Raw genomic sequence first — 18,095 nt, 5'->3', positions numbered from 1 at the left:
TTGTGCAGTGGGACTCAACGGCCCATTAACAGAAGATACCTTCCTGAAGGAAGGATTGGTTGTGGAAAAGATAAAGAACACTGCCCCACCTGCTTTTAATGTATGGCCCATTTACAGAAGATATCTCCCCTGGAGATAAAGATCACTGCCCCACCTGCTTTTAACAGATGGTGATAGAATACATACTTTTGGTTACATCCTACACTGCAACCCAAGACTGAGGCAGCTGGCTGGGTGGACTGGCAGGGTGCTGAGTCCATGGGTGCTCATGGGTCCTGTCCATCTGTCTGTCTGTTCCCAGAACATGTGTCTGTTGGAGAATGAGCTGGAGAGCCAGCTGGGCGAGTTCCACGTCCGGATGAAAGGTACCATGTCCTGCTCCATCCCTGTCCTGCTGCCTGCCTGCCTGCCTGCTGCCTGCTGATGCCCCTCTGCCTTCTCTTGCAGGACTGGCAGGCTTTGCCCGGCTTTGTGCTGGTGACCAGTATGAGGTTGGTGGGACCATATGGGTTGGGTTCTGCTCTTCCTCTGCCCTGTTGTCCTTGGGGTGTCTCAGGGGTGTAGGTGGGTGCTGGCGTGGAGGGTGTGTTGCAGGGTGGTGGTGGGTGGCATGGGTCCATGGCCATGCCTGGGGACATACAGAGAGCACCCATCACCCTGGGGTCGTGTCTCCCCCATACCCACACATTTCCATCCCCAGATCTTCATGAAGTATGGACGGCAGCGGTGGAAGCTGCGAGGGCGCATCGAGGTGAACAGCAAGCAGGTGTGGGACAGCGAGGAAATGGTTTTCTTGCCCCTCGTCACTGAGTTCCTCTCCATCAAGGTACAGTGCATAAAAGACAGGGATGGGGTGGGTCAGCTGTCCCCCTGCACCATAGAGTCATTTAGATTGGAAAAGACCTCTGTGATCATTGAGTACAACTGTTAACCCAGAACTTCCAATCCTACCATTAAAATGTGTCCCCAAGCACCACATCCACACGTTTCTTGAACATTTATTTTCAGGGATGGTGATTCCACCACTTCCCAGGGCTTCCTTCCAGCACCTCACCTAAACATCACCCTCACTGGTACATGGTTTCATTTCTTCTTCTCTCTTTCTTCAGGTGACGGAGCTAAAGAGCCTGGCCAACCATGTTGTGGTGGGCAATGTGTCCTGTGAGACCAAGGACCTCTTTGCAGCTCTGCCCCAGGTAGTGGCTGTGGATATCAATGACCTGGGCACCCTCAAACTCAGCCTGGAGGTGACCTGGAAGTGAGTACCTCAGCATGCGTTGCTGGTGGCAGGGGTGGGAGAAGCAGCCCCAGGTTTCTCCCATCCAAAAACTGGGCTGGTCTGGAGGAGGTCCTGGTGTCTTGAGACCCCCCTGGCTGGTGCATACCCCTCACCTCCCTGCTGTCCTCCCCAGCCCCTTCGACAAGGATGACCAGCCCTCAGCAGCCAGCAGCGTCAACAAGGCTTCCACAGTGAACAAGAGGTTCTCCACCTACAACCAGAGTCCGCCTGACACGCCATCCCTGCGGGAACAGGCATTCTATGTAAGTGTGCACCAGGCAGGGCTGCTCAGGAGACATGGCCAATGGAGGGGCCCACACAGGGATGTGCCTAGGCAACGTCTCAGAGGGTGGCACAGCTCAGGGATGGGTAGGCAGCTCCTTCCTCTCCAGCCATCCTACCAGGACTCCCCAGTACCAGCACCTGCTCCTCCCTCACACGTTCACAGCTCCTCTTCTCTCTGCCCAAGAGCCCGGAGCGGGCGGCTGACAAGCGTGGTTGGTCCTTGCTGGACATCTTTCGGGAGACACTCTTCGAGAAGCTGTCTCAGAGCTGCTCCTGCGGCGATGTCTCCTCGGCCGAGCTCGGGAGATGGCCGCAGCAGGGCCGCGTAAGTGCGGGGCTGGAGCAGGCCAGTAGCTTAGCCCAGCGCTGTGGCCATCCCGCAGTAGCTGTAGCCACTCCTTGTCTTCTACTCACTCTCCCTCGCTGACGCCCAAAGGCCTGATTCTGCCAAGCTGGGTCTGACTGGTCCTGCAGAGCTAGTCCCCGAGCTAGGGGAGCCTGGGTTCACCCAGTGCAAGAGCTGGGCACTAGTGAGTAGACAGCTTCTCTGTGTCCCCGTGCTGGTGGCATTGGTGTGGTACTGGTGATGGTGCTGGTGAGATGGTGCTGGTGTGACAGTGCTGGTGTGGCACTGGTGTGGTGCTGTCCTGGTGCTGGTGTGTCTAACGTGGAATTGTCGTGGCATCTGTTCAATGATGGTGAACCACAAAGTTGGTGGTGGCCGCTGCTGTCCCTACCAGCTGGTGCTGGAGCTGTTGCTGTCCTTGCAGCCATGGTGGTTGGTGTCCTTGGCTCCATGCGTTGCATCCCACTGTGCTAGGGGACTGCTGGCACCCCAAGGCTCCAGGACATATGGGGCTGTTCATGGGGAGCTGGATTGCCTGCTGGCATTGGTGGGAGATTCCAGAGCTGGAATCTGCCAGGTGTTTGCTGACCATTCTGCTGTGTCAGCAGAGCCATGGCAGCCTCAGTGCCCTCCAGCTCAGATTGATCCCTGCTTGACATGCAGACAGCTGGAGGAGATGGGGCAGCAGGAGCAGGGTCTCAGCTGACACCATTTTCCCCCTCTCCAGAACATGCTGCGGCGCCAGGAAGAGCTGGAGAACGGCACAGCCTGGTCCATCTCCTCTGAGTCCTCGGATGACTCCTCCAGCCCCCAGCTGTCCAGCAGCGCCCGCCATGCCACACACAAGCCCATCGTGCAGCCTGAGGTGCAGGCCTCCGCCCCCGCCATCGAGATCTCCTTCTCCCAGCAACCAGAGGAGGCTGACGCCGTGCTCGGGGCCAGTGGCAGCAGTGTCCCCCCTGCTGGGAGCCAGCCAGAGGAGCCAAGCAGCCGTAAGAAGGATACAGTGGCCAACGGGCATGTGCCCTACTCCCGGACTCTGAGCCACATCAGCGAGGCCAGTGTGGATGCCACAATGGAGGTCAAGACTGCAGAGAGCCCTTGGGAGCCTGTGCCCAGCACGGAGGACACAGGGATGGGCGAGCAAGACTCACAAACTCTCCCTGGTGCTGCGGTGGCAGCTGCTGTGGCAGGGCAGGACAGGGCCATTGAGGCCAAGCCTCGCGCCTCCGTGGCATGGGCACCCTCCTGTGAGGAGGTGGCTGGCAGGGCCGAGCCAGTGCAGAGCCAGGCGCCAGCACAGAGTGACTATGGCACCGGGATCCCCACAGCACTGGCACAAGCCTCTGCAGAAGAGAGGCCCACCCCAACCCCACCACTGCCCACCAGTACCCCTGAGGTGCCGCGGGGGAAGATGGTGGATTCAGGTCTGGAGGAGGCAATTGGCCTCCTGGGCTCAGCTCTGGATGACTATCGGGGACAGTTCCCAGAGCTGCAGCCCCTTGAACGGGAGCTCAAACGTCTGGAGGAGATGCTGCTGGTGAGGGGCTCCTACCGGTGTCATGGGGTGAGGGTGACAGGGTCACCCTGGCTGGCAGCGCCCAGGGATGATGGAGATGAGGCCATCCGTGCTGGCAATGCCCAGGGATGATGGAGATGGGGCCATCCCTGCTGGCAGTGCCCAGGGATGATGGGGATGGGGCCATCCCTGCTGGCAGTGCCCAGGGATGATGGGGATGGGGCCATCCCTGCTGGCAGTGCCCGGGGATGATGGGGATGGGGCCATCCCTGCTGGCAGTGCCCAGGGATGATGGGGGTGGGGCCATCCGTGATGGCATAGCCTGGTAATGTGGGTGGTGAGCCAGGATTCAACTCTACCATGCCTTCCTCCACAGCAGAAGCAAGGTGTCTTCCTCAGCCGGGCCTCCAGCATCAGCCTGACCGTGGAGCACGCACTGGAGAGCTTCAGCTTCCTCAACACCTCTGACATGGAGGACTCAGAGGGTTCTGAGGAGGAGCCTCTCCAAGATGAGAGGTGCACAGTGGGGCTCATGGAATGGGGCACAGGGCAGGAGATGGCCTTGGGCAGTTGGAATGAGGGATATTCAAGGGTGCCAAAGCATATTTAGACCTGTTCAGCACAGCTTAGGGAAGGTCCAGGTCAAGAACATCAGTACCTGGTCTGTCTGGTGGCACAGTGTCACCCTGCAGTTCTCTATGAGGGGTAGTCTGGATGCAGCCCCTGTACCCCTGGGACTTGTCCTCTGCCCTGTGGGTGGGGAGGGGCCAGGTCCAGGTATCCTGTGCTGATTCACTGCCTTGATCTCTCCCTGGCTTGCAGAAGGGCTGGCAGACCTCTGCGCAGCAGCAGGGCCCCCAGCGCTGGCGAGGTGGGGGCAGATGACACCGGAATGTGCAGCGGTTCTGAGGCCAGCACTGACCCCATGAGCACTGGCAATGAGTTCCTGGATAAGGCTCTGGTGCTTCACCTCAACAACTGCAACCGCCTGCTGCTGGTGAGGACCAGGGTGGGGTATGGCAGCAGGGACACCCTGGGCTGGGCTGTATGTATCTCCTTGAAGGGGGTCTTGCTGCAGCCCGGAGGCTGTGATATGGGCAGTGAGCTCTGTCCCTGAAGTCCCTGGTTTGGCTGTGCCTTGCAGAAGCTGGGCACCTTTGGTCCCCTGCGGTGCCAGGAGATGTATGCCCTGGACAGGCTGCTGCGGGAGTCGCAGGTGCTGGAGATCGTGTGCCAGCTGACGGAGGAGCGCGCAGGAGCAGCCAGTTCAGCTGCTGATGGTAAAGAAACACAGCTGAGGGACCCTCTGTGCCACCCAGAGGCTGTGTGAAGCCTATGTCCCCTCGTGGGCATTGCTGGGCAGCGAGGGACTATGCCAGACAGAGGGCAGGAGTCACCCACCTGCTGCCCTGGCCTTGGGGAGGTCTGACAGTGCCTGTCCCCACAGTGGTGCAGTTCTCGACGCGGAAGGAGGGCGTGCTGCCCCTTTGGGACCTCTGTGTGGAAGTGCCCAACGTCTACACCTGCCCCGTGGAGCGGTTCCTGCAGGTGCTCAGTGCCCAGTACGCAGCTCCCATCAGCGAGCAGCACCCTGGTTTGGCTGATGCTGGTGAGTGGGTGCCCAGGGGTGTTCAGGGAGTTGCCAGCCTCACTCAGTGACCATGAGTGATATGGGTGCCAGGAGCTCCACAGAGGGGTGACCATGGCTGCTGCAGACTGTGATCCTGATTCTTTCCCACAGTGTGTGTGAAACTAGTGGAGGATGTGCTGAATCGGCGGCTGCCCCGGCGGCCCGGCAGCGCCCAGAGTGAGCAGGTCACCATCTTCCAGTACTGGAGCTACTTTGAGTCACTCGGTGCCCTGGTGCTTGACACCTACATGATGGAGCTGGCAGAGGAAGGTGGGTGTCCTACCCTCCTTAAATCCTGGGATGAGGTGCCAGAGTATCACCATAGTTATTGATCACCCTGCAGCAGTGCCATGACCATTCTGGGGCATCACCCAGAGGCTCAGCCATCCTTGGGATGGGCAAGTCAGTCTGACCCAGAGTGCAGCCCAGTGGGTTTGCTGTAGGTCCCCAGTGTCTTGGGGAGCAGTTCCATGCATTGGCACCAGAGGAGCCCCCTCTGCCCAGCATGGATCCAGGGTGCTCAGGGATGGAGGCAGGGGTGTGGGGGCAGTGCCATGTGGCTCCTCACACCTTGGCTGAGCTGATGGCTTCCCGCAGCACTGCTGGCACAGAACCTCAACTCGGACGACCAGGACGTGGTGCTGCGCGCCCTGAAGCGCATGCCCGAGGGCCGCCTGAAGAAGGAGGGGCTGAAGGCGCTGAGCCTGCTCCTCGTGGAGGGCAACAGCAAGGTGGTGAGCGCCGTGTCAGCCCAGCTCCGCAGCCTGGCAGAAAACCCCCGCTTCCGCCAACGGGTACGTGCTGGGCAAGCCGGGGATGACGTGGGCTGGTGCCCCTGCTCTGCTACAGATGGTGGCACTGACTCCCCCATCTCTCCCAGGCCCTCGTGTGCTTCCTGGAGCAGCTGGAGGATGAGGAGGTGCAGACACGTGTGGCAGGGTGTGCGGCGCTGGGCTGCTTGAAGGTGAGGGATGTGGGGAGGAGGCAGCAGGGCTGCATGTTCCAGAGAAAGAGGAAACGTGTAGGTGGTGACTCTGGACACACTTGCACAGCCTCCTGCTCCTAAGAACAGAAGAGCTCAGGATGCCCCAAATGTGCTGCAGGCACATGTAACAACAGGCAGGGGCAGAGAAAGAAGGAAAATGAAGAGGAAAAGAAAGAGAATAAGGGGCTGCACCCTCTGCTACCTTCTCCATCTGTGTTCCTACTCCAGCCCTGACAGCCAAAACTCATCTCCTTGTCCCTTCTCCTGCAGGCCAAAGAGAGCATTGAGCAGCTGGTTTACCTGTGCCAAACCGACAAAGAGCCTGTGCGGGAGGCGGCCAAGCAGAGCCTGATGCTGTGTGGTAAGTGTCCTGCTGCTTCTCTGCTTGCTCCCCATCCACAGCACCCCAAGTGGCATCTTCTGGTGCCAGCAGTGCCCACAGGAGATGGGGCTCCAAGGCTACCCCACGTACTCTGGTTCGTCATGCCCCGAGCTCTACCAGGCAAGAGCAAGCTGGCAGTGAGGGCCAGGCATCCTGTAGCCACAGCACTAAGCCTGGTTGTTATTTATTATTTGCTAGATGGCCCTGAGAGAACCATCTGAGTGTGTTTCTAGGCCTCCAGATCGTGGCAGCCGCTGCACAGGTTGGGACACGTGAGCTGTCCTCGTACCCCTTGTCCCTGCTCCAGCTGCTTTGCTCACGAATGTCTCTGTCTTAGAGCCTGTCAGCCATGTCACGTTTTGGAGTCTGTGTGTCTTGGTTGTTGATAGTGCACATCCCACTGGCACCCTGACACATGTAGATGCCTTGTGTCCTATGTCCCAGCAGATTGTCCATGTCACCATCTCTCGCTGGGGATGGCCGCTGCAGGCAGATTTGTGGGCAGAGAGCTCAGAGTGAGCCTGTAGCATGGATGTGTGCATCCCTGTGTGTGCCTGGGGGTCCTGGGGGAGCCCTTGTGACCCCCATGCCAGTGCATGCAGATGTGCACAGCTGTTGGAGCCACCGGAGCTGGCACAGCCCTGAGCTCTGGTACCTTGGCCCCAAGTGAGGCTCTCCACAAGTCTCTGCTGCAGCCCAAACACGGGTTGTCCCTGCCCCGCGTGGGCAGCTGAGAACAGGATTTGCAGCCTCTGAATCAGGAACTCTGGGGACTTTTTGATCCAGATCCCAGCTGGGACCTGCCCAGGGGTGTGCTAATACAGAACAAGAGAGGTTTCCATGCTGTGGCCATAGCACGCAGGCTCAGCTTTACCAGATGTTAGGCATGTTTCCGTGGAAAGGCCGGAGTAGCTGGCTAGGGATGGGCAGGGGACAGAACTTCTGCAGTTATTATCACTGACCATGGCGTGTACTTGCAGGGGAAGATGGTAAATCAGCTCACCGGCGACTGGAGGAGACCCTGGATAGCCTCCCGCGGATCTTTGCACCAGCCAGCATGGCCAGTACAGCTTTCTGAGACCCACGCACACCCACCTGCCATCCCTGAGGGCAAAGGCACTGCTGGGCCGCCCGGGCTTGCACGGACTGGGGACCCAGCAGCCCCAGCAGCTCCCGCTCTCGGCAGCACACCACAGTATTAGCCCGCCCGCCGGCAGCTCGCCACGGCCGCACACTGCCTTACGGAGCACCGCTTCCCTGTCCCCGGCCACCCGCCCCGCCGCTGGGCAGGGGGCTCGCTGCACATCCCACCCTCTGATCGCTATTTAAAGTACCCAGGGAGCCCGCCCTTCCTGCCCCCCTGGGTGGCAGGGAGAGGTTCTGGATTTCTCTGCCTCCTCTTGCCTTCCTCTTGCTCGAGGGCACGCGCCCTGTCCCGGAAGAACCTGCACTTTGGAAACCTCGCTGTTTCTTTCCAGGAGCTGCCAGGGCCGTGGGGACTGCTGCCCTCTGCCACCTGGAGTCCCCAGGACTTAAATAAAATGAAATATGAGATATTAATATATTCTGCTGGCGTTTCTTCTTTCCAGCTCCACGTGCTCCTGTCCCTCCCTGGCATGTGGCTGTAGGGAGTGTAGTGAGATGTGGCCTCAGCCCAGAGCCTTCCCTGGCCTGTTGGGAAGTGCTGTGGAGGGCAGGGGCAAGAGGAGCGATAGAGGGACGGAGAGACGGATGGACAGAAGCTGCCACCTTTTTTTTGTTTGTTTTGTTTTATTTTATTTTTTATTTACAGATTTTTGCAGAAAAACAAAAGCAAAAAATTCTTTTCTATAATGTCTCTATAAATCTATATATAATGTAATTACAGAGAATGACTAATTTTGATTTTAAAGCAGAAATAAAAACCTTTAAAGAGTGTCCGTGTTGCTGTAAGGGTGTTTCTTTGGCCCCAGTGCCCTGGGACAGGGAAAGTTTGGTGTCAGCATAGCATCCATGTCACCTGGAGGGTGACAGAGCATATCATGGGAAATAATTGTCATTTTTAGCCCTGCAACTCAGACAAATGTTGCCAAAATTTGGCTGCTGGGCATGGGATGCATCACCCAAGGTAGTAGGAGGTGTCCACACAGGATGGGGGCTACTGAAACCAGGGTTGCCCTTGGAATGGAAACAGCCCTGTGTGTGTGTATATGAGTGTGTATTTGTGTGTGTGTGTGTGTGTGTGTAAATTCACACATTCCCCATCTCCAGCTGCTGTTGGTTATCAAGGCCCTGACTCCCAGTTTGGACCAGTAAGGACCCATATCCAGCACTGGAAGCAGATTGCAGCAGCTGTGGTGGCCAGGCCGTGTTCCCAAATGTCCCCACACCGGATGGGTGTGACAGGTAATGCTAAACCACCCTGTCAGCTGCTCTGCCTCACTGGCTGTGCCTTGTCCCAGGATATCCGCTGTCCCCACCTTACTGTGTGAGGGACACAGCACTGGGCTGGGAGGGAGGCTGCTCTCTGTGACCCCTCTTGCTGCTCATCTCTCACCACCTTCCCTGAGGCTGGAGGTTTTCTGGAGGTTTTTGTGCCCCTCCTGTGCAGCTCCCCAGCACCAATGAGCTGCTGGATTGTTGGAAGCTTGCTGGGAAGGAAGCACTGTTTCCTCTGGCTCTCCCAGGAACTTTGCTCTCTTGGAGGCTGTGACAGCATGGTGCAGCAGCAGGGTGGAGGCCACATCCCTGACACTCACAACACAATTGGTTCTCACTGCTTTAATTAAATTTCCTGAGTTCAGTGGCCTTGGCACCACGTGGCTGGTGACATGGAGCCTTCTGCCCCACCAAGGAGGAGGTGGCACCAGGCTACAAAGTGCATGGCAGGGTCTTGTGCCACCTCCCAACTGGGCTGGGTTGGAAGCGGGGGATCCTGGATATTTCTGCCTGCATCATGGAGTAGGGTTGATGAAGCCCTTGTTCCTACACCCTGCATGGTGTCTGGAGGCCCCTAAAACTGCTCCCCCCTCTCCCTGTGATGTGTCTCTGTGGTTTCACTGGTGATTTTTTTAAAGCTTGTATTGTTTGCCTTCCTCTTCTCAAACCCCACCCATCACCTTCTGCTGGTTTAAATCCCTGAACTCCATGCACCAGTACCTGATGGGGGCCAACCTGCTGGGAAGCAGCTCTGAGAGAAGGACCAGGGAGTCCTGGTGGAGAAGAATCTGTCCCTTAGCCAGCAGTGTGCCCTGGGGACCAAGAAGGCCACTGGTATCCTGAGATGCAATAGGATGAGCATTGGCAGCAGGGCAAGGGAGCTGATCCTGCCCCTTCAGCCCTAGTGAGGCCACATCTGGAGTGCTGTGTCTGGTTCTGGGCTCCTCAATACAAGAGAAACATGGAGTTCTTGGAGCAGATCCAACAAAAGGATACACAGATGATTAAGGAATTAGAGCACCTCTCTTACGAGGAAAGACGAGGGAGCTGTTCAGCCTTGAGAAGTTATGATTGAGAGGGGATCTCATCAATGTCTGTCAGTATCTGCAGGGAGGGTGCCAGAGGATGGATCAAGCTCTGCTCAGTGGTGCTCAGCAACAGGACAAGAGGCAATGGGCAGAAACTAATGCACAGAAAGTTCCACATGAAAATGAGGAAGAATTTTGTGTGGGTGACCACACAAAGGAACAGGTTACCCAGAGAGGGTGTGGAGTCTCCCTCGCTGGAGGTATTAAAAAACCATCTGGACACAATCCTGTCCAATGCCCTCTAGGATGACCTCTTGAGCAGAGAGGTTGGACCAGATGACCCAGCGTGGTTCCTTCCAATCTCACTATTCTGTGATTCTTTACCTCCTACCAGGCATGGACAAGAACCTCCCCCTGCCAAGCCTTCGTTTTTCCAGCTCTCATGACAGCTGCTCCAATCCCTTAATCATCTTAGTGGCCGGTATGGTCCTGGGAGTGGAGTAGTTTAGAGCAGCAAAGATGCCCCCAAAGGTAGCAGAGGCAGGGAAATCCCCCAGTCCTGCCAGCCACCTGTGCCAGAGCAGGAGCACTGCCATCACCAGCAGAGCTGGGCATTTATAGCTCCCAGGCCAAGCAAGGCCCATCCATTGGTGCTTCTCAGGGTTTCTAATCACGTCTCAGGAGGTTACAGCCTTCACTTCCTTCTTCCTCACTGCAGCAGAACTTTTGGGGGCTGGCTCAGGCAGAATGTAGCACGTTGTGGTGCATGTGGTCCCATCTGGGACACCCCCCTCAGCATAAACCACTTCTGGATGCAGTTTTATCTGCAGATGGGATTGCGGGGACGGGTAACCAGGGGACACTGCTGCATCACTCATCCCTTAGCCTTCTTCCACCTGCTTTGGGGGCTGGATGAGCTCCAGGAGGAAAGCACAGTGGTTTTCCCAAAGCACTGCATCACACTGTCAGCTTTAGGCAGCAAGAGATGAGGGATGTAGATCCCAGCTGGCACATGCAACTGCAGACAAGAGCACCTGAGAGGTGGAAAGTGGCCCAGCCCTCCCACATATTTGGTTTCTTTTCCCCTTTCAATAACAAACCAGCCCAGTGTCCCAGTGGCCAAAGCCATGAATTTAATTCACTCACCTACCTGGGTGTTCTCCTTGCCCTGCCAAAACCTCGTCCCCTCCCTGCAGCACAATTCCACTTTCCAAGATAAGCTACACCTTGACTGTAGAGATCAGAGCAGACTTCTGTCAGGGTAGGCAGGGAGCTGCAGGCCAGGACAAAATGACTGTTCCTGGAATTGCAAGGAATAATCCCATTATTTATGTGGCTGTTAGAACATGTGGGAAAAATCCTCAAACAGATTAATTTAGGAATCTGTTACCCAGCCCCTTGCTGTGAATAGGTCTGTGCTGGCATTGCCAAAGACCTCTGCCCTATGGACACCGCCAGGTCACCTGGAATTGCAGGACTGCCATTTTCACAGAACCAAACCTCAAACAAAAGATCTTGATTTTTGGACCTTTCTGCTTCATGGGTGAACTCCCTGGGAGCCACTTCCACAGCACACAGGGACAGACACAGCAGTGCAGAGCACATTTTGCGGCAGCATTTGTTATTTCAAAGGAGACAGTGTGCCAGCACCGTGTTTGTCAGCCAAATCTGTGTCAGCACTTGAAACATCCCCCTCCCGTACGGACGTGCTTGTGCTCAGCAGCTACTTGCTTTTCTTGCAGGAGCTGCAGCCCGTGGGAGGGTGTCTGTGTCACAGTTACATTATCCATGTGCTCTGGCTTGGGGAAGATGTTCCTTTCCCCCGTTTACTGCTGGTTTTGCTTTTTTTTTTTCTTTTAATTGGAAGAGTGCATACGGATTCTGAAGCACTCTGCAGTATTGCTTTTTACCTGCCAGGCTCAGGAAGCGTCCTGAGGAGCCCCTGAATACCATCAGCACAGTGTTCCCTCCTCTTGCACAGCATCCAGGCTGGTGCAGCTGCCCAGGTTTGACACCAAGAGCAGCCACCAACCAGAATGACCCCAAGGAGATGCTGCCACTTTGTGGTGCCACAAGCTTCAATTAGCCCTTGTGTTAGAAATCTTGATGCAAAGTAATTTTGGGGGGTTGTAGTTTATGCCTCTCCTATCTGAGTAATCTTAAAGTTGGACCTCCCACCTTTTCCCAGGCTTATGGGAAATCATGTTTCCAAGGCACTCACTGGGGCACTTAGAGATGATTGGAATAGCTAAGCAGACTGAGCTGAACCACAGCAAAGCAACAGCCTCCTCATGAGCACTGACGTGTTCCTTGCAGGGCTGTCAGGCACATCTGCATGGGCTTGTTCTCCAAGGACCACTCCTGGGGCAACAGCTGGGGCTTTGGTTCATAGAGAGACCAAATGGTGCTCCAGGCAGCCTGCAAAATTTAATTTAATGCTCTCAAGCTTGACTACTATCTTTCTTGGAGCTGACTTAGAGTGGTGACTCCTGAGGGATTGTGAAATGCAGAGCTGGAATGAGGAGGGTGAGCCCATCTGGGGCTTCAGCAAGGTGGTCAGGAGCTCCCTGGCTTCAGTTCTTTCCATTCTGCTTGTGGGCAAGGTGTCTCTGGGAAAGGCCTCGCTCAGGCAGCTTTTCCAGAAGGAGCATCTGTCTCTGGGTGTCCAGTTTGGACAGGCTCAGAGATTGATATTCAGGAGCACTCACAGGACTGAAGCTGGGGATTTGAATTCCCTGCAAATCAGCTCAAAAGCGCCTCCAAGTGAGGAAACCCAGAATGAGTAGGGCAGACCCACAGCACTCGCTGGTGTCAGGGACACCTCTGGCAGGAGAAGTCCATGAATTGGTGCTTGTCAGGGAAAAAACTTCTGCTTCTAAGCAGCAGCAACCTTTTGCAATAGGCTGGCTCAAACAAAAGGCAGAGGGATCATTAGCAACCATTTACACCCTGCCCTGGGTGAGTTTTTAAAGCAGGTAAGAGGCAGTTTTACACACAGCCACTGCTCCTCTCCATTTTGATTCGTGCCTGAGCTAAATTTTGAGCTTAAAGCAGGATTCATGGCTACAGACGAAAGATATGCCACTCTCCCAAAAATTACAGCCTGAGAATTGATGGCTTGACAGCTTAGAATGTACGTGATTTTTTAAAAACTCACACTGCAGAAATGTTCTGAGCAGATTCTTCGTGCTGTGCTGACTTAATTTCCTTCTACACCAACTCATCTAGTGGCTAAACTGAAGGCCATAGATGCGTCTTTGTTGTTTTGGTTTTTTTTAATTTTAGAAAGGCTTTTGATTGCCCAACATTGGACTCAAAGATCCTTGTGAGGTTCCTTCAAATTCAGGATATTCTGTTTTGAGGATTCAAATCTTTCATGCAATGAAGACTCCGGAGCTCATGGCTGTGAGCCACACTGTCACCTCTTATAATTAATGGCCACTTCTTACCATTGCTTTGTCGATAATTTATTTCTCCTTCAGCCAAGGCTGCATCCACACAGCTCATCCCCTCTACCCCTCGGTAAGCTGCCCATGCCCCACTGAAACAGGCTAATGGACTTATCTTGCTCTCATGATCCTCAGAAGGAAACTTGTTCTGGGTTGTCAACAACCTCCAAAGGAGTATCGGTACTCAGAACACAGCCCACGGCGCTCTGCTGCTTTGCAAGGACTTGAGAGAGCTTAGGCTTAGGCAGGAGAAACCCGTAAAGCCGGGTCAGGGCCTGATCTCACTCAGCCCAGCTCCCCTGGCAGAAGGACCCTTCCTTCCCTCCACAGCACAGCTCAGCAAGTCATCACCATTATTCATACCAGGATTTAAGGGCACAGCTTACACATGCTAATGTATGCTAATGTTTTTCTGATGGGTTTGTCACTCGTTAAGCTGGTTGTGGTAAAGCCTAGGCTGTTGAACAGCTTTTACCCCAACCTGCAGTGATGAGCTCTCAAGAGGCACAAATTGGAGGAAAGATTTTTAACAAGGATTTCAACTCCAACAGCCTTTAAACTCTTTAATTCTACCACCACGGGTTTGTGTTGAGGTTTCTTTACATTTAGATTTCTCTTTGAATTCCTGGCCTTATTGTCCTCCAGATACTGGATAGTAAGAGGAACAAAAATATGCAGCTTCCTTCCAATGTGTCTGATTTCTGAACTATTAATATTTTAACCCATTACTCTTGCTCCATTTCTCATGGATTTATGGTAAGAAAATACCAAGAGGATGCAGCATGAGCTCATAGAATTCTCCTCTCCTCAGCTTGCCTGTCAATCAGCTCTGGGTCTGCAATAACACTGCTGGAGATGAGAAAATATGTTAAACCCAGAAGATTCAGCAACTCAGAGAACTGCTGAAAATGAAAGACAGGCAAGCCTCTGTGTATTTTCACATAAATTCATGTATCTCACCAAGGGTGCCTTAGCTCTTTTCACCTTCTGAGGATAAGTTGTGGACAGAAAACACCATGGTGTCCAAACTTCTGATGGAAATCAACCTTGCTGACTTTCCTGGAAGCTCCCTACTAAATACCTGGCAGCACATCCACCCTTCCTGCTGTGCTGAAGCTGACTGGAGCTGGTTTATCCTACTCAATTATGAGCTTGGCAAGCCCAAGGTCCTTAAAAACACCAGGCAAACACCATCTTAAATCACAGAACTGTAGAATCCTAGGATCTCCTGAATTGGAAGGGATCCACAAGGACCATAAAGTCCAAATCTTGGTCCTGCACAGGACATCCCCAAGAATCACACTGCATGCCTGATGTTGTCCAAATGCTTCTTGAACTCTGTCAGGCCTGGTTCTGTGACCACATCCCCCGGTTCCAGTACCACCCTCTGTGTAAAGAATCTTTTCCTAATACCCAGCCTGACTCCCCCGGAAACAGTTCCATGCTGTTCCCTCAGGTTCTGTCACTGCCATCAGGGCTGCTCCTCCTGAGGGAGCTGCAGCCCACAACGAGCTCCGCCTTCAGCATCCTCTTTTCCAGGCGGACTAAGCCAAGTGCTCTCAGCCACCCCTGGCATAGTTTCCCCTCTAGACCCCAATTCCAGACAGTGGTTGGTATTTACAAAACCGTCCTATGACTTTCCTGCTGATTAATTCATCATAGTACTGACTCCTCTTCCACCTTAAAGAAAGTTTGGGTCTTTCAGCCAGGCCAAATCCCTTCTCAGCACGGAGCATGGACTTTCTCTCTGGCCTTATCCTCCTGAGGAGCTCCTTCCCACGGAGCTGAGGCACAGCCTCCTGCTTTGAAAGTTTTCCAGAGGTGAAGGGGTCAGTTTTGGCTGAGGTGAAGGGGTCAGTTTTGGCTGAGGTGAACAGGGAAGTTCCAGCTGAGCAGCGACGTGCAGAGCTGGGACTGCCTGCCGCTGTCCGGATCTCGGGGCAGGACTAACACAAGAGCTCCCCAGGGCTCCCCTCACGCCGCCCCGCCGGGCTCGCGCTGCCCTGAGGGGAGGGAGGGGCGCTGCCTCCGGCCCCCCCCGCCGCCCGCCCCTCGGCGGCACGTGACGCACTGACGCACGCACGCACAGGCGCGCGCAGGGTGACGCCGCGGGCCCCGCGCGTTTGAAGTTGGCGCGCGACTCGCGCCCTCTCTCCCCCTCCGCCCTCGCCCCGCCCCGCCCCGCCCGCCGCTCCCAGCCTGCCCCGCGCGGCCGCTTCCCCGCGCGCGCCGGCCCCCCCCCGCCCCCCTTTCCCCCCGCTCGGGCCGGCGGCCGCGGCAGAGCCGCGCTGGGTGGCGCGTGCGCACTGTGCCCCGCCCGCCGCCATTTTGTGTCCGAAAGCGACTGTGGAGCGATTAAACCGCGGGGCTGGTGCCGGGGCGCTTAAAGCGGCGGCGGCCGCGGCGGGGCGTGCGGGGTGCGGCGGCTCCTCCGCGGGGCCCGCGGGCGGCGCGGGGCGGCGGCGGGGCCCGGCGGCCTGAGGGAGCTCGGCGGGGCGCGGGGCGCAGGTAAGCGGCGGTGGCGGGGGGTTTGCAGTCGCGTTCTCCGGCCTCTAGGTGTCACGATGGGGCTCCGGCGCGGCTGGGGCCCCGCAGCGGCCGCCGCCGGGGCAGCAAGGGGGGCTTTGTCTCCCTCTATCGTCCCCGCGCCGCCGCCGCCACCGCCGCCATTCCCCACAGCGCGGCGCTGGGCTGCGGCACCGCCCGGGCCGCCCGCCCTGCTTCCCGCCCCGGCCGCCGCCACCCGCCGGCCCCGACTCCATTTTCTTTCCTTTGTCTCCTCCACCGCGCCACCGGCGCTGATTAACCGCCCCATTACCGCCCCCTCCCCGCCGCGCCTGCCGCCTCCCCCTTCCCTTCCCGTCCCGCACGTCCTTTCCTTCCCCCCCCTCCCCCGCCCTGCCGGGCCCGCTCCCCTCCCGCCCCGGCTCTGCTTCCCCCTCCCCCCTTTCCCGCACCTCCGTGGGGCTCTCCCGACGCCCTCCGCCCGTGTCCTGCCGCGGTGTCCGGCCGGGCGCTGCCCGTGGGGACGGCTGCGTGTCCCGCTCCCGCCGGCCGCCGCCTCGCTGCGCTGGCGTGTGCGGCGGAGTGAGAGGCGCTGCGAGGCGCAGAGCGGGACTCGAGCTCCCTCTGCAAGGCAGGCTGAGCAGCGCCATGCAGCAGCACCGGGGCGGGCACGGCTGGGGGGCGCCCGCTCTCGCCGCGGTGACCGGCCGGCAGCCCCCCCGCACCCCCCGCGCCGCCCCGGAGAGCGGCGGCCCCGCCGTTCTGTGTCCGCCCCCCCCTCCTCCGTCCCGTCCCCGCCACCCCACTTCGGGCCCGGGGTCCCCACGGGGCTTCAGGCTCCCATCGGGAGCACCTGGGCTACCACCGAGCCGCCGACCAGCTGTGTCACTTGCTGGGACCTGGCCCGGCTGCCCGACTCGCGGGGCGCCTCTCCGGGAACCTCCCGGGCCTCCACAGCCGGGCGCTTGCCCAGGGATGGAGCCCGAAATCTCATGGCGAAGGGCGGCGTTATTCCCTCCCTTCCATGGGTCTGTGCTGCTTGGGGGGGGAAAGCATAAAACCCGATTCTTTTTGTGATGCAGAGGAGGAAACCGCACATGCTCTGTGTCCAAACGCTTTGCTGTTTGTTCTCTACATTAGCTTTAAATTTCTTTAGAGTATATGTTCATGCAGTATTGGATTTGGCCTTGTGTTAACCTTGTGAAATGACTTCGATAGAAGGTTTTTGTCGTGTTGTATGGTTCCTTCTCCGGTCAGTGTAATCCTTAGGACTTGCCTGTTGGTGAGAATGAGCTCGCTTTCCTGTTTGTGACTTCCTATTTTTTTGCCGAGCCTTTCTCCCCTTAAATACGTGCATGGCTGTTCCTCATCTCTGGCCACTTACTGAGTTCTGGTAATAAACTCCAGAGGTGTCATTAGAAACATCTAAAACACTGTTTGCCACTTCCAGTGTACGTGTTTTTGTTTCAGTGCAGGAAGTGTGTAAATATAATCTTGAATTATCCAGTTTATTCATCTTCTGCAGAGTCTGTTGAATTTGTAGGAGCCCGTTGAGTATTAGAAATAATTCAGTGCTGTATTCAGGCTGTTCTTACTTAAACGATCCCCTTAACACTTTCCTTCAGTGTAGAAGACATTAGCAGAACTGAAGAAAGAAGCAATTTTAGTATAAGGGCGAAGCAGTACTTGCTGCTTTTTTTTTTTCTTAGGTTGATGGATTTTTACTTCCATTTTGTTTTTCTTCTGGATGTGTAGGGCTAAGCTCAGTTTTAGTGTCATCTGCTGTGCATGAATGGTTATTGGGATGCACAGAAAGGCTCAAGAAACTTGGTGGGGTGTTTTTGACAAGTAGTATCTGACAAAAGGTACAAAACTCGAGTTCCTGTAGCCTCCAGTGGCCCTGCAACTGAAATAATAGAGCAAGACTCGTCCATTTTGGACAGAGCTTGGAGAACTGTCACTACAGCGTTAAGTTTGCTGGTGACTCGTGCCTGCAGCATTACTGAGGGAAGGAGCTATTTCAAGAGCTGTTTTCATGTGAGCAGGCTGGATCTTGACTGTGATCCGTAGCTAATTTGTGTGCATCCTCACCAGCTCTTGGGGCTGCAGGTTGATACCCGCCTGCTGCGCTCCCAGCACTGGGTTTTGAAATGCCAGAAGCTGACCCGTATTATTCTTGACTTTATTCAGCATTTACCTGAAAAATCTAATTATATGGCATTACTAACTTGTTAAGGAATTTCTGTGCACAGCCTGTTCCAGAATTTAA

The 18,095-nt window shown here is 56.0% G+C and overlaps 2 protein-coding genes and 1 long non-coding RNA gene across 6 annotated transcripts in view; 2 read left to right on the top strand and 1 right to left on the bottom strand.

The window, feature by feature from the left end:
* Window positions 1-8,343, top strand: part of RIPOR1 (RHO family interacting cell polarization regulator 1) — a 32,009-nt gene extending 23,666 nt beyond the window's left edge. For 3 of the 4 annotated variants that reach the window (XM_033069601.2, XM_033069598.2, XM_033069600.2), the window contains 15 exons: window positions 302-365; window positions 448-491; window positions 701-826; window positions 1,110-1,258; window positions 1,413-1,542; window positions 2,638-3,450; window positions 3,806-3,945; window positions 4,252-4,426; window positions 4,574-4,709; window positions 4,877-5,038; window positions 5,171-5,329; window positions 5,657-5,853; window positions 5,940-6,023; window positions 6,315-6,405; window positions 7,407-8,343. In XM_033069601.2, coding sequence (XP_032925492.1) covers window positions 302-365; window positions 448-491; window positions 701-826; window positions 1,110-1,258; window positions 1,413-1,542; window positions 2,638-3,450; window positions 3,806-3,945; window positions 4,252-4,426; window positions 4,574-4,709; window positions 4,877-5,038; window positions 5,171-5,329; window positions 5,657-5,853; window positions 5,940-6,023; window positions 6,315-6,405; window positions 7,407-7,504 — 2,568 coding nt within the window. In that variant the 3' untranslated portion in view covers window positions 7,505-8,343. Of the gene's footprint in view, window positions 1-301; window positions 366-447; window positions 492-700; window positions 827-1,109; window positions 1,259-1,412; window positions 1,543-2,637; window positions 3,451-3,805; window positions 3,946-4,251; window positions 4,427-4,573; window positions 4,710-4,876; window positions 5,039-5,170; window positions 5,330-5,656; window positions 5,854-5,939; window positions 6,024-6,314; window positions 6,406-6,624; window positions 6,689-7,406 lie in introns of all 4 variants that reach the window. The other variant, XM_033069599.2, reaches the window with a different exon arrangement.
* A 1,971-nt stretch (window positions 8,344-10,314) lies between these two features.
* Window positions 10,315-16,477, bottom strand: LOC117001377. Its single transcript, XR_004419031.1, has 2 exons — window positions 16,279-16,477; window positions 10,315-11,172 (listed from the first exon to the last, which is right to left on the bottom strand). It is a non-coding gene; the product is annotated as an uncharacterized LOC117001377 (long non-coding RNA).
* CTCF (CCCTC-binding factor) overlaps window positions 15,788-18,095 on the top strand; it is a 35,150-nt gene continuing 32,842 nt past the window's right edge. Inside the window, exon 1 of the mRNA XM_033069620.2 lies at window positions 15,788-15,829. The gene's annotated coding sequence lies outside the window, so the exon portion shown is untranslated. The remainder of the gene's footprint in view (window positions 15,830-18,095) is intronic.

This window comes from Catharus ustulatus, chromosome 11 (genome assembly GCF_009819885.2).
Source record: "Catharus ustulatus isolate bCatUst1 chromosome 11, bCatUst1.pri.v2, whole genome shotgun sequence".
NCBI classification, from domain to species: domain Eukaryota; kingdom Metazoa; phylum Chordata; class Aves; order Passeriformes; family Turdidae; genus Catharus; species Catharus ustulatus.
This window is presented reverse-complemented; position numbering and strand designations above follow the sequence as displayed.